The sequence below is a fragment of the Natator depressus genome, chromosome 14 (assembly GCF_965152275.1).
Source record: "Natator depressus isolate rNatDep1 chromosome 14, rNatDep2.hap1, whole genome shotgun sequence".
Lineage (NCBI taxonomy): Eukaryota > Metazoa > Chordata > Testudines > Cheloniidae > Natator > Natator depressus.
In genome coordinates this window covers 6,508,432-6,521,932 of record NC_134247.1, presented here as the reverse complement: position 1 = coordinate 6,521,932, position 13,501 = coordinate 6,508,432, and the positions used below count along the sequence as shown (strand labels likewise).

General features: G+C 47.0%; 2 protein-coding genes across 6 annotated transcripts in view; one reads left to right on the top strand and one right to left on the bottom strand.

Annotated features, from left to right (window-relative positions):
• ARSG (arylsulfatase G) overlaps nt 1-7,993 on the top strand; it is a 62,660-nt gene extending 54,667 nt beyond the window's left edge. For 2 of the 3 annotated variants that reach the window (XM_074971885.1, XM_074971886.1), the window contains exons 11-12: nt 5,436-5,526; nt 7,051-7,992. In XM_074971885.1, coding sequence (XP_074827986.1) covers nt 5,436-5,526; nt 7,051-7,364 — 405 coding nt within the window. In that variant the 3' untranslated portion in view covers nt 7,365-7,992. Of the gene's footprint in view, nt 1-5,435; nt 5,527-7,050 lie in introns of all 3 variants that reach the window. The other variant, XM_074971887.1, reaches the window with a different exon arrangement.
• A 1,102-nt stretch (nt 7,994-9,095) lies between these two features.
• The window catches only part of WIPI1 (WD repeat domain, phosphoinositide interacting 1), a 32,977-nt gene continuing 28,571 nt past the window's right edge, over nt 9,096-13,501 (bottom strand). For 2 of the 3 annotated variants that reach the window (XM_074971895.1, XM_074971896.1), the window contains exon 13: nt 9,096-9,616. Coding sequence is in view for 1 of the 3 variants with exons in the window: in XM_074971894.1 (XP_074827995.1) it covers nt 9,569-9,616 (48 nt within the window). In the remaining 2 variants the exon portion in view is untranslated. The remainder of the gene's footprint in view (nt 9,617-13,501) is intronic. The other variant, XM_074971894.1, reaches the window with a different exon arrangement.

Here is a 13,501-nt window from a genome sequence, read left to right as displayed (position 1 = left end):
CTGGTCTACACACTGGGGTAATGTGCTGACAGAGGTGTGATGTCTAAAACACACTGACATGTTACACGTTAATTCGTCCATGTAGACCCTGCTGGTGCACTTTAACATAATGCTGTTTGGAACAGCACTACATTAAGGACACTAGGGAACCTTTAGTTTGACCAGCAGGATCAACATGGAACAATTAATGCTCCATGTTAGCGCGCTTTAGAAATCACACCCCTGTACAGCGCATTATTCCACCGTGAAGACAAGCCCTAAGGCCAGTTTACGTTGTCCAGCTACTTTAAAGGGGCTTTAATGGTGGATGTGAATGTATTATTAATTCCCACTTCAAGGCTCTTTTGTGCAGTATACAGTGGCCTCAGTGTACGTGGAAATTTTTGCAGGAAAAAAATTATTTTTGATGACATTTTCTGTTTTTTTTTTAACAACAAAAAGCAGAACTCCAAACCTGTTTTTTTTTTTTTTAAACCAAAACCCAGTACCATAAACAGGTTTGAAAAGTGAAAGCAAAACCATTTTTTTGTTGAAAAACTGAGCGGTGGGGGTGGGGACTGTACAGGAAATGTCTATGAAAACAAAGCAAACCCAACGGTTTTTAAAATTTCCCACCAAAACTTGGCATTTTTTGTGTAAAACATATTATGGCCTTCATTAGTGTGTTCATTTATCTGCCTTTTGCCCTGACAGACAACACACAGATGTAAAATCCCAGGGCATCAAAAAAGATAACAGTTCATAAAATGGAAATAGGAATCGGGGTCCATAAATTCAACAGACGTCAAAGTGATTTCAGAAAGAAGTGCTCTGTTTGGGAAGGGAACATGACCTAAAAACAAACGCCAATTGGAATTATTACTGTGGATGGGAGAATAATGTACATTTGAATTCTGTAGCTGCCATGTAGTCTCGGGGAGTCTAGGAAATGGAAAATAACTCTTGAAGCCATTGCCAAATTCTCTTTTGATTGCAGGTTGGTGTGGATCCTCCATGTTTTTCATGTGCATAGGGTTCTTTTGAATAAAAGCCAGCCAAATGTTAGACAAACACCATATCTGATCAGATCAGTGGTTCAACCAGTCCAGTATCCCGTCTCTGACAGTTCAACCAGGTGCTTCAGAAGGAGTAGATGTTTCATAAGAAACAGTTATGCAATAATATGGTAATAGGGGGCATTTCTTCCTGGCCACAAGCAGTTATTGGTTGGCTTAGTGCCTGAAGCATGAGGGTTTATATCCTTTATACATTTGTATAATATCTAATGAAACTGCATGATGATGTTGGTCTAATATCTAATTCTGTTCAAATATCTGATCCTCCAGAACTTTTTCCCCATCTTGTAGCAGTGAGTTCGACAGATTAGTTATACATTACAGTAAAATGCGTTTAATTGTAGCTGGAGATTTTTTTTAACCTTCTAATTTTCTTGGGTGAAGTTTTCTTCCCCTCCCTCTTGTGTGTGGCTGGGTACATAATTTCCAGAGTGACGGGGAGCAGTAAATACTATAGGTGGAAGCTCAAGCTTTGATCACATCTGATAGGAAGAGGGGGGCTGAATTTTTAGAGACACTGTAAGATACTCCAAGGATGATATGGGCCTGACCCAGCCATCTGCTGTCTACACTACGGGGACTGGCATAAACCCATAGCTTAGCTTACCGCTTGTGATGGAAGTGGTTTTTCCCCGAGTGATGGTAGCTAGCTTGATGGAAGAATGTAGCTCCATCTACACCGAGGGGTAGGTCAGCATAACTGGTGATTTGGACATCATAACGGTGCTTTGGGGGTGTGGGTTTTTCACACTCCTGAACATGGTAGCTGAGGTGACCTACATTTTAGGTGTAGCCCAGGCCTAGAAGCGGCACGCTGAAGGGATATCTACACTTCACACCACGGGCAGTGGAAGGTAGAGTGTGTAGCTACACACCACAGTGAAAACCGGGCTACATGTGTGAGTGAAAGGCTATGGCAGCGGTGAAAGTCTCCGGCAGTGGGGAACTGCTGAAGCTTTTCCCCACTGCCTTTACCCCGAGAGAGCCTTTCCCTGTTGCTGGAGCCTTTCCCTATGGTGGGGAAAGGCTCTGGCAGCGGGACACTACGCTGCTAAAAATAGCGGTGTAGACCGGGGAAGCCCTGCTTGGGTGTGTAGAGAGCCGTGTCAGACACGTACCTGGGTACATACGTGGTTCTGGCACTCGCCTAAGCTGTCTACACTGCTGTTTATACCTGTGCCGGGGGACTGTAGTCTACACAGCGCCATTAGGAGTGTGCAGTATAGGCTTGCTGCCTTATGAATCCAGATCCTGTCCCTGAAGGGGTGGCCTTGGGTAAAGAATGTTCCCTTTGGTTGGGAAAGAAGAAAGGGCAGGGTAGATGAGAAACAGCATTTCCATGACCTCCACTGTCCTGAGGAGAAGGCTCAGAGTGCTGATTGGCTCCTCCTGAGGGGCTGTCACTTGTTTCCATTGTATTCTACTAAAATAGCTGCTCTTCAACAACATATTTTTCAGTCCTTCCCCCATCCCCCCCCCTTGCTCTTTTCTTCAGACAAGCTGGGGCCTGCAAAAGGCCAGCATTAATCAGCATTCCAGAGCCTGAGCGCTAAAGCTCTCCTGGTAACAGCGTTCCAAGGGCAGCTTAGCAGAACCAGGGATTGCCTCCTCCAGAAAGGCTGACTGTGAGGATTTGGAGCACTCGTAAGCAGTTTAATATAAAGTCTCCAATAATGGTACCCAGCCAGGCAGGATACCATGGCGATGAGGGCCACAGAAATACCTAGAGGTCATGGTAATCCCAGCTCCTGAGGCTGCTCAGAGAGCAGTGGGCTGGAAGGATGCTAGATCCTACGAGCATCTACACTTCCCCCTGCATCTCTGGGGAGATTGGTGCGTTTGTGTCTGTTCTACGATGACACCAGCTGAGCTGCGAGGCTAGCAGGAGCCTGTGCTGGAAGCTAGCTTCACTGCACTGCGCTCGTTTTCCCCTTCCCACCTACCTGAACCTTTTCCAGCCAGCAGGGTCTGGCTGCTCAGGGATTTGAGGGGGTAAGTCTGTTCTCAGCTCTGCCACTGAGTCACGGCGTGACCTTGGGAAGTTGCTTAGCCTCACTGTGCCTCAGTTTCTCATCTGTCAAATGTCATCAGTAATTGTTTGTCAGACACTTGGAGGACTTTGCCTGAAAGATGCCAGATATGGGCAGAGTATACCATCTGTAGGGAAGTCCTATAGGACATGAAATCAGGCCTGACTGCTTTGAGCTCCAGTATGTGCAAACTTCTCAGCTATAGATAGTAAAAAAGAGGCAGCTATTCTACCTCGCTGCTGCCTGCCAGGAGAACGACACACCTGCAGTAAAGCATGTTGTTTGAAGAAGCTCCCCCTTGACAATGTCTTCTCAAAGTGCCACTGTGTGGTCTCCTTTCCCTTTTTTGGGACGCAAGAGGGCAGACACCTCACTGGTGTGTTATAGCTCTGTGAACCTCTGGGAGGCTTCTCGCTCCATAAAAGCGCATCGCGCTGGGACAACAAGGGCTTTTGCAAAGAGAAGACCAGATGTTGAGTCAAAGGGAGTTAAACACACTGAGTAGACACTGCCCAGTTGGACCCAGTCTCTGTTATGTTCTCCACCTGCAACCTGCATATGAAAATGTTAAGATCCTGCTTTTTCCTCTGGGGGAAAATATAGTAGCCAATCTCTGAAAATGGAAAAAATGTTCTAAAGTGTCATTTTTAGTTTGAATATGGGGGCAGCGCTGCCTGCCCACACTAGCCTGAGAGTGCTGGTCCCCTTGCCCCCACTCCGGCTGCCGTGACAGCGGGGACACCTGCTAAGTAATCGTCTCACTGATCAGCTGTGAACGTTCCTGCTAAACTTGGCACGACAGCTGCCTCCAGCTCCAGCAGATGTTTCTAATTTTTAGCCCAACGGAAACTTTATGAATCACTTCAACTCCTTCCCAGAGAGGAAACCTCTTGTGATTCATCCCCCTCTGAGACCACCACAGGGTTCCAAGCGGAGATTATCTGACGGACTGGCCGGCCAAGCTCCCTTGGCCCTGTCATTTTATTTTGCCTCAAGGGGATCATCCAGTGTGGATTCAGGGTGTCATAAAGATTGAACTAGACACAATCCACCCCACTCCCACTCCTTGTCACCTTAACTCCCCTTAATGGGTCTCTCTGTGTTTGTGAAGGGAGACTTCCTTAGAATGGAATGAGTGACTCAGTGGAGATGAACTGTGCTGTTCCAGTGCATGATCTAAGCCTCTGCTTCACAAGAGACATGAAGTCATCATGAACTTGTGGCTTGGTTGCTGGCCCCACAGAGCCGTAAAGGTCTCTTAGATGCCCCTGCCGCTAGCTGAGCCGTCATAATAGCAGGAAGGACCAGAATGCTCCTTGTTCTCACAGAGTCATACTGGAGGGGGATTCACAGGGAAAGTTACTGTAGAACATGAGCTTGTGTTTGCTAAACACATTCCATTCGCTAGCCCCAAACGTTCTGCCACTCCTCTTTGAAAGGCCTTGGTACTAGATAGTCCAGTTCATGTAACAGGGCTGGTATTGGAGTAGAAAACTCACAGAATTTAACGTTAGTGGCGTGGAACCAGGGCAGATTCTGTAGGGCTGTACTGAAACCTGTAAAAGCTGTATTGAGGCAGGGACAGAAGGAGGTCGCTGTTAAAATTGATCGTGTTTTAAGCCAAGCAGGAATAATGCAGTGGGCGCAGGTTGCCCCGTTGAGCTGCAGCTTCGGTGCCACAGGTACTCCTTTTCTTTTTAGCTTCGATCAGGTACAGCTACACTGGTATTGTTGGAACACAGACAAGCTCAGAGTACGTCTTTAGTTTTGTGCCATCTCCTAAAGAAACAGAAGGGTGTTCGCAACCCTTCCAAGGAGCTGCTACATTCTGGCTAGTCATATTCGTTCTTGCATTGACACCCTGTTAAGGATGAGATGTGAAAACAAGAGTGATTGTTATAAACAGGCAAAATGGTTGATCAGATCTCTAGGGCACAATTAGCGCCCGTCAGCTGTTCATCAGGGAAGGAAATGGACTCCAAGGGCCCTGCCTCAGGGAACAGGATATAAGAGAAAAGGTGAGAAAGGACGAATAAAAAACATCTAAGGAACCAGACCCAGTGTCTTACCTTGGCAAGCAGAACTCTCACAGCATGACATATGCAAGCCATACTCTGTCACCAGGGGATTGAAGCAAAGAAACAACAATGGCTCTTACTCTTCCATTTTGCTTCCAAAGCATGCTTGATCCTCAAGACTTGTAATTTGGTGGGAAAGCAGAATGGCTGCCTCTGCAAGCACAGCCTGGTCTCCTCTGGGGCTGTGTCAGAGCTCAGGGCAGGAACAGATGAAATCTTACCCGGTATCCCCCTAAGTAAGGCTAACGTGTTGCCTTCTTTTCTTCCTGTAGACGTTGTTTCACCCCAACAGTGGAGCAGCTGGAAAGGACGGAGAGATAAAAGCGCTACGGCTGGCTCAATACAAGGCATTTTACACTACAGGTATAGTCTGTTTGAATTTAGGAAAAGCCCCTCCTCCAAAGGCCTACGTGCCCTTGGGGAGAGATTTAAAAATCCAGGCAGATTGGTACAAACAAGCACAAATCCAGGAGCCTCCTGCAAACCAGAAAATGAATCAAATCCTTGCCCCAGCCACGGATACCTCCCCTGTAGGCTTCGCGGCCCAGAGTTGGTGACCTTCAGGGCAGCTTCAGACCAAGGGGAGTGTGAATTCCAAAGCTGAGGATGCCTCCCAGAGAATGTGCTGACAGCAGCTTCCTCTCTCAGCCCCAGATTCAGCAAGGCACCTAGGCCTGTGGCTTCAGCGGGGCAAGCCAAGTGCTTAAAGGTAGCATGTGCTGCAGTGCTTTTTTGAGTCATGACCTGGAACGAGGGCTTTAGCCACAGCACCTCTGATGGTCACCACGACTACTAGTGGTGACCTCTGGAAACAAAGCTGGGGAAGCAGACACCCAGAGCACGTCAACAGAAGTTACAGAGGAAGGATCCTGATGTGAGAGGACAGCAAGAGGAATGACATGCTCCTCTGCAGCCCTCTGGACATGCTTAGGGTCCATTTAACCCGATGATTAGGGATGATTAAAATGGTTCCTTCACACACAATTCCACTGCTTCTGTTCATAGCATCTGGCTTGTTCTAAGGCATCTCCAATGCAGTATGTAGCCCCTACAGAGCAGGTGCCTTCCCTGCCAGGGTCTCTGCTTACCAGCAGCATTGGACCTGCTCATGCTTCATCTCATTTCCTTTATTTTTAACCTTCAGTTCATTTAGCCTTCTTGTGGCTATTCTTGTGTCCCTGTGTTGTCCTTTGCCTCTCGATTCCCTTTTAGAGCAGCCCACAAAACGCCTTGCTATCCTTCTCTTGCCTGTAGAGCTTGCAAAAGCTATAATTTCATAACTGGGTCAAACTTGGGTCAGCCCATGCAAACCAATGCACAACCTTGCTGGAGGGTTTCAACCACAGCTGCAATCTCCCTTGCAGTACATGATTTCTGAGCTATAATTACTGAAGGCTGTCATGCTAGTACTGTTTGCCAGAGATCACAGGAAGCCCTAGGACTGTCACTTCATATAATTTAGCTCCCTAGCCTGTCTCTGGTGCGATTCCTAAAGAGCAGGCAGTGACTTTTACAAATGTTTCCAATACAGCACCACTGCACAGTAGATGTTGCTGTGCAGGACTTTCCCTAGCCTATCACTGGAATAATCCATGTAGAACTCAAAGCTATTCAGTCTGCTGCTAGGTTGTTAAGCCATGTCCGGCAATGTGGTAGCGACTGTAGGTATAAGAGCTTAGACCTACACTAGAAACTCACTGATCTCCTTTGCTTTTGAGTAACTCATTTGCCATAGTTATATCTGCTAACCTGGGACCCTGGCACCCCTTGGTAACAGAAGTACCTGCTGCATGTGTTCAGGCTGTTTCCTCTGCTGGAAACTAATGACACTGCAGCAGGGATGGCTGCCAGGGGACTTTAGAGTTTTTCTCCGGGTTTCCATTCCAGGCGGGGCGAAAGCCTGTGACGGAAGCATTGGGCTAGAAGAGCATCACCAACCACCACTCATTTTTAATCTGGATCACGACATTCAGGAGCAGGTGCCTCTGGACATGAAGGCTGGCGAGTATCAGGCTGTGCTACCTGCGATAACCAGGGCTTTGACAGACTTTCTTCAGGATATTGCATCAGACAACGTCTCAACAGCTGATTACGCCCATGATCCAGCAGCGACGCCCTGCTGCAATCCACAGCACATAGTTTGCCGATGTCAGGCTTGCTGCTCTAGCCCTGCCATGGTAGACAGTAACAGGGAGCCGTAATCAACAGTTTCACACTGACTCGGCTGTCAGGTCAGTCTGTGCCATTCTAACTGTGCTGTATGCAAATAAATCTGATGCTGTCTAAACCAGCTCGAAGAGCTAGCGTATCAGGGCATAGCTGCAGCTGGCATGGTTCTCTTTGCACAGCGTTTAGAATAGTGTGGCCACGTTGCAATCCCTTTGAGACACTGTGGGTGGAGTGTTCTGGAAAGCTCACCTTCTCTGCTCCTGCATGAAGAGGGGACAAAGAGCGGGTAGATCTAGATCAGTGGTTCTCAACCTATTTACCATTGTGGGCCACGTCCAACACTGCCTGCATGGATGTCACATCCGCTGCAGCTCTGTGCTGAACGGGCTGCAAGCGGCCCACAGGTTGAGAACCCCTGCTCTAGATTGTGGTTGGGGAGGAAGAAGGGGGCATGTGCTTCATGGGCTCGCTTGGTGACGGAGGCGGTTCTTGGGTCAAAGCTCTTGTCTATTGCATTAGCCCCTGCCTGTACCTTGGAGGAGAATTGCTGCAAAAGATGAACCTGCATGTCACTTGCCCTTCTGTGATCTGAAACTGGCCTTGAAGGGGACTTGGGGGGACGTGACAAGAGAGGATGAGCACAGATCAGGAGGGATGGGGCCCAGGGGGCAGTGGATTAAACCTTTGTACATATGGCCGTGGCCTATCTAGAGGCCCTGAGATCTGTTGGCTCAGAGGGCCAGACACCCCCTGCTATTCTTGGGGAGGTGAGGGCTCATCTTTACCCCCTCTGGCAGCACAAGATGGTCACTCTGGTCTCCAGGTGGGTTTTTTCCTCTAGGGTTAAACGAGTATGGGATTTACATGAAGCTGAGATGAAGACAGTGGCCCAGCTCTGTACCCTAGGGACAGGGGAATTGCACGGATAACTGACCTCCTCCTTGAGACTTAGCTGACAAGTAGTAAGGCCAACCTCCACCCTCTTCCCCCCAGGATTTCTTATCCATATTTACAAAAGGCTCCTGCTTAGAATAATGTCCTGTACTTCTAGGGCAACTTGCACCTCTGAGGATCTCACAGCACTTTGCCAAGATGGGCAAGTGTTAGCTCAGCCTGCTGTCCCTGCCCTGCTGTAAGGGCTTTTGGGGATGGCCTAGAGAGGAGGTGTGAAAGGGGCAGAGCCAGAGCATGATGCCCTCCTGCAATCTTGACCATTAAAGGAGCTCCTTGGGAGCTGTTAATCATTGGCACAAGGCATGCCAGCCCAGAGACCAACCTGGTGCCTGGCAGTTCCCTGAATGATCGGAAGCCCAAATGCCCCCTCCTTTCCCAGACTGCTCTGGCACATCTGGGAATCTGGGCCATTATCTCCATGTTACAAATGGGGAATTCCAGGCAAAAGTTAAGTGAATCCCCCAAGGCTGCAGCAAGTCAGTGTCACAGCAGCAAACAGGGACCACAGGTCCCAGATCCTGGACAATGCTCCTGAAGCCAGAAGGGGTTGGGCAGGGTAAGTTAGTCCAGGTGCAGCAGCTGTCTTGAGCCTCAATTCCCGTCTCTGACAATGATGCCCTTTCACTCCAAAAATAGTATTGTTTGAAACAAACCAGTCGGCGTGCAGCTGAAGGCAATGGGTTGTGATTCACGAACAGTCAAAACCAAAACTAGGAGCAGTTCCACTAATAAACCTGAATCAAGACCGATATCCGTAGGGCCCCCCAGAGACCAGCAAGAACTCCCACACTGAGCAGCCACTGACGTATGATGACTTTATTACTAGTCTTCTGGTAGAGCTCAAACATAACAAATTGGGGGATTTCCCCCTAATATCACTGCAAAAATACTCTGCAAGGATAAAATATTATGTATATACTGTACAAAGACATCATTTAATAGACTTTATACACAGAAAACAGCATAAATTAGAAAAGGGAAAACCATGTATATAAAATTCAGGTTACATACAAATCTGGTCTGGTTAGCATTTACAATGGGGTTTTAATGTCTCCTTTGTTAAATATAGCACTGTGCACGCAGTACGTTTATACCACACCCATATACGTCAAACACAGGGCCAGAGGGGTGAGGTAACCACTTGAACGTACTGTCGTAAAGCAATGCAGCACCTCTGGTTATTCGCCCTGTTGTAGGCACCCACAAATCTGTTCTTCCACACTGCTGGGTTTTTCCAAACCACCTCCCAGCGCCTGTCCTGAATCCGGAGGTTGGCTTCTCATCATGACCTCTTCACTTTGCCCGGGTGACCTCCACGGCACAAGATTATCTACCAAAATCAAAACAGAACTGCCTTACTTTTCCCAGTGAGCGGTCGTTAAGCAGGGTGCATCGCAGAAGGCTTTGCACACGTGCAGGGGAGAAGACACCATGCAGTGTTTTACTTTCTGGTCAATGGGTGTTGTGTGGGTCAGTTAGTTTTTGCCCTACATGTATAGGTTGGTGATAATGTGTCCCTTATCCAGCTGCCTTTGCATCCAGAACACAGATTAAAAACAGACAAAGCATGCAGACATACTGAATCACTATGTGTCAGCTATTAACTCCGGTAACAAAATCCAGCAGCCTCCTCAGGACACAGGCAGGAAATATACAATGGCAAGGACTTTTTAATAGCTACTTCATACCAGCACTGCACACAAGCCCCAAGAAGGTACTAAAGATCTCTGGGCAAGAACTGCACCTTCTTATGGAAAAGCCTGGGGCAGGGCTGTGCTCACCCACCCTCTACCCCCAGAAGGGTTCCTCTGCTTTACGGAAACTCCACACAGCAGCTAATGTGTTCTTGGTGTCAGTGCACAGATGCCTGCTGGGGTAGATCATCCCACAGCTCCTACCGAAATGACCTCCAGCTTGGGCTCAGTTGCAGAGACACTGAACACTCTTTCAAGCCTGGTCCGATGGGGAAAAAAATAAGGGATTTTACTCTTGATGAGCTTGCAAGGAACCACTGGCTGTGCTTTATGGTCCTTCGGCCACACAAATGTCCTAATTTTGTGTCTAATGATGCTGAAGCTGAGAGAGACAGAGCTGGATTCTACATCACAAAGAGGATCAAGCTAACGTAGCTGTGTCTGGGCCTATTCCTGCAGGTCTTACTCAGGCAAAAACTCCTTTTGAAGTCAGTGAGTCAGGAGTTGCTAGAAGGAGCAAAAGGCGAGCCATACTTCCACAGAAGCTTCGCACCAAGAAGGAGCGTTATTAACAGACAGTTCCACAGAGGCACTTTTGCTCTTTGTTACCGTAGGTGGCAACTATCAAGAAATGTAGCCAAAAGTTCATAGTAGTGCCAAAATGTCTACATAGCGGAGTGAGGCCTGGTCTACACTGGGGGGTGGGGGACGCAGGAATACTGGGGTGTGTATTGCAATGGGCAAACATTCATCAGTAATCCAAATTGCAGCAAACAGGTGGTAGATGGATATGGCCCATTGTAGGGATCTGTTTTCTCATTGCTATTGACAATGCTAGTCGCTGAGCATGCACACAGGAGCTATATGCTCACCGTGGCAGCAGTGTCCTTCAGCTGCCCGCCCTTTTGTACTGGCCACTCAAGTGCCATTAAATCTGGAGGTAACAGAACAAGAGGTCCTGAGCATGGAAGCCATTTTAAAGGCTCCTTTTGCATTTCGGTCCCAAGCCCTTGGTTCTATCAAATAATGGATCGCTCTGCAATCTCTAGCTGAAGTTCAGAAAACGCCTCTAATGAAATTCCCTCTTGCTATCAGGCTCCATCTCAACATTCCTGATACGAGATTCTTTGGTTCTCAGCACATATAGAAGAATCCAACAGAAATGTAACCGTGCATTATACCCCTGCATTAGAGCTCTATAAGCGAGCTTTATATTCTGCACAGATCCTCTTTCCTATTACATTCTACGGGTCTTTGCAGAGATTTGTACAGCATGTATATTTCATTTCTATTGAAGCTGCTCTGTTGGTTTCATCCTTCTTGCTCATAAATGCTTGCTCAATCCTATAGGACTCTTCCATAAAACCTCATGACCACGCTACCTCTTTAGAGCTCTCAGAAAAACACCTTGTGATCATGGTGTCCTGAAGAAGCTGCAGTGAATTCTGAAAGGCTACTTTGGCTATGTGGCCAAAATCACATCAGCATTAAACTCGGGCGTAAAGTGCATACATCAACAATTACTTCGGCTCCTGGCAAGCTCTTTTGGAATACTGACTGCCATAGGTCAGATCCCTAGCATAGGTAAGCAGAAGTCAAGTTCCAGCTGTGCGTGGCCAGAACCACATGAACATTTAAAGCTGGACCTGTACATCGAATAAATAATGCGGGTTCATTCCTCCCTTCCCACAAGGATTTCTGGTCCTCTCAGCAAGTCAGCATTCTGCAGGGATCAAGTATTGACTTCAGTGCTTTCCTCTCAAGACATCAATCTTAGGGTACTATGCTGCCAGCCGTTACTGTTGCATCCGAGCACTTTCCTCATAAAATCAATGGCAAAGTCCTTAAGTGGACTTCACAGAATCAAGTCCACTCCTATCACTGAAAGTGAAATAGGCGATTAACCTCATTCTCCAAGTCACTACCAGTTTCAATAGCACCTAACAACATGGGTATCATCCAAACAACTTCTAGTCAGATTTTAAATTCACATAGGTCCTCGGGCTTTTTATCTCCTCCTCTCACTGAGATCTGGCCTGGCCCTTCCCTTGTTAAATTAAGTGGCACCTTTGTATTGCCAGCAACCGGCTCTGGATTGGGCCCAAGCTATGGCACCTTTAGTACTAATGATGTAGTCACATTAAGCAGTGACTGAAGTCAGTCAGTAGAAGGAAGAGTATGTAAAAACCCGAGGAGCTACAGGAAACTGTATGCTGCTCCTTCCACAAACCTGTGTCCAAATACAAAGCGTTAACAAGTCGAGCTGGCTGGGGGAGGACAATTCCATTTTCCATTCTCAAGGTTTCAGAATTTGTTTTTGTTCCAAAACCTTTCAAACATTTTCAAGAAACGGAATTGGGCTGAAATGTCCATTTTCGGATTGGCAAGGTCAGGCTTTGATTCTGATCTCTAGTCAAAAGTGACCAGAGTGTCCACCCTGGACCCCAGATACCTTTCTGTTGAAAGCCTCATAGAAATCAATACATCTCCACACATCAAAGTGTTCCGACCAGCCTTACGTAGAAGCAGCCCAGCGTAACCAAATGCTGCACTAGCAACTGGAAACTTCAGCAACAAGGAGGAAAAACAAAGTTCAAAGTTTAAGTCCAAATGCTTCATCTGGAAGTTCCTACTGCTAAGTCACAGCAGAGAGGCCTGTTTTGAGAAATAAGTCACACACATAAGTTGTTCTGTCAAGTTAATTACGCACAAGGTTTTGACAGATCAAAGTCCATTTAATAAAGGACTGTTGGTGGACAGCAGGGGTTTTGGGCTGCTTTCATACAATCCAATCACAGCATGCAAACTCACTTAAGCATATCAGTTCAGCTCAACTCCTGCTTGCTGGCACTTGCTTGTCCCTAGAACACACACTCAAGTGCAGGTTCCTTGGAAACAAGCATAGGAATTTGTGGTGGGCTACACCCCTTCTAGAACATTGGCTTCAGAACCCCAGGGGTCGATATGGAATGGTTAAAGGGTAAACACTTCAAACTAAATACCCTGAACAGGAAGCCAATGGGGAAGTGGGAAAGAAACACAAGTAAGAGAAAACTGTCATGCCAGGTTTCAAATAAATTACGTTACAGACAATGGAAGGGAACTGTATAATCCATGGCCACGTCATGCACAGTTCTGAATGAAAGCAGTGAGTTTCATGAGAGTTCTGCGACTGGCTAGGTTGCTCTTATATAGCACTCTACATCAGTAGATCTCAAAGTGCTTTAGAGTATCACTAAACCCTAGTCAACTTTGAAAATCTCAGCCACCAATTGTGGGTCGCATCCTGAGACCCTAATACAGTTTTTACTTGGTCCTTACTCAGGCAAAACTTCCACTGAAGATGGATGAGGACTGAGTAAAGGGCTCAGGATTTGGTCCACAGTAAATTGCTGCAACAATTTAGTCAAGTCAAAGTGTCCTGGTATATTACTGTGTTACCATTATGGAGAGGCTGCTAAGTACTATAAATTATTATTGCAGGTAACCAACATCTGCCCTCTAAAATGTTAAGCAAACAA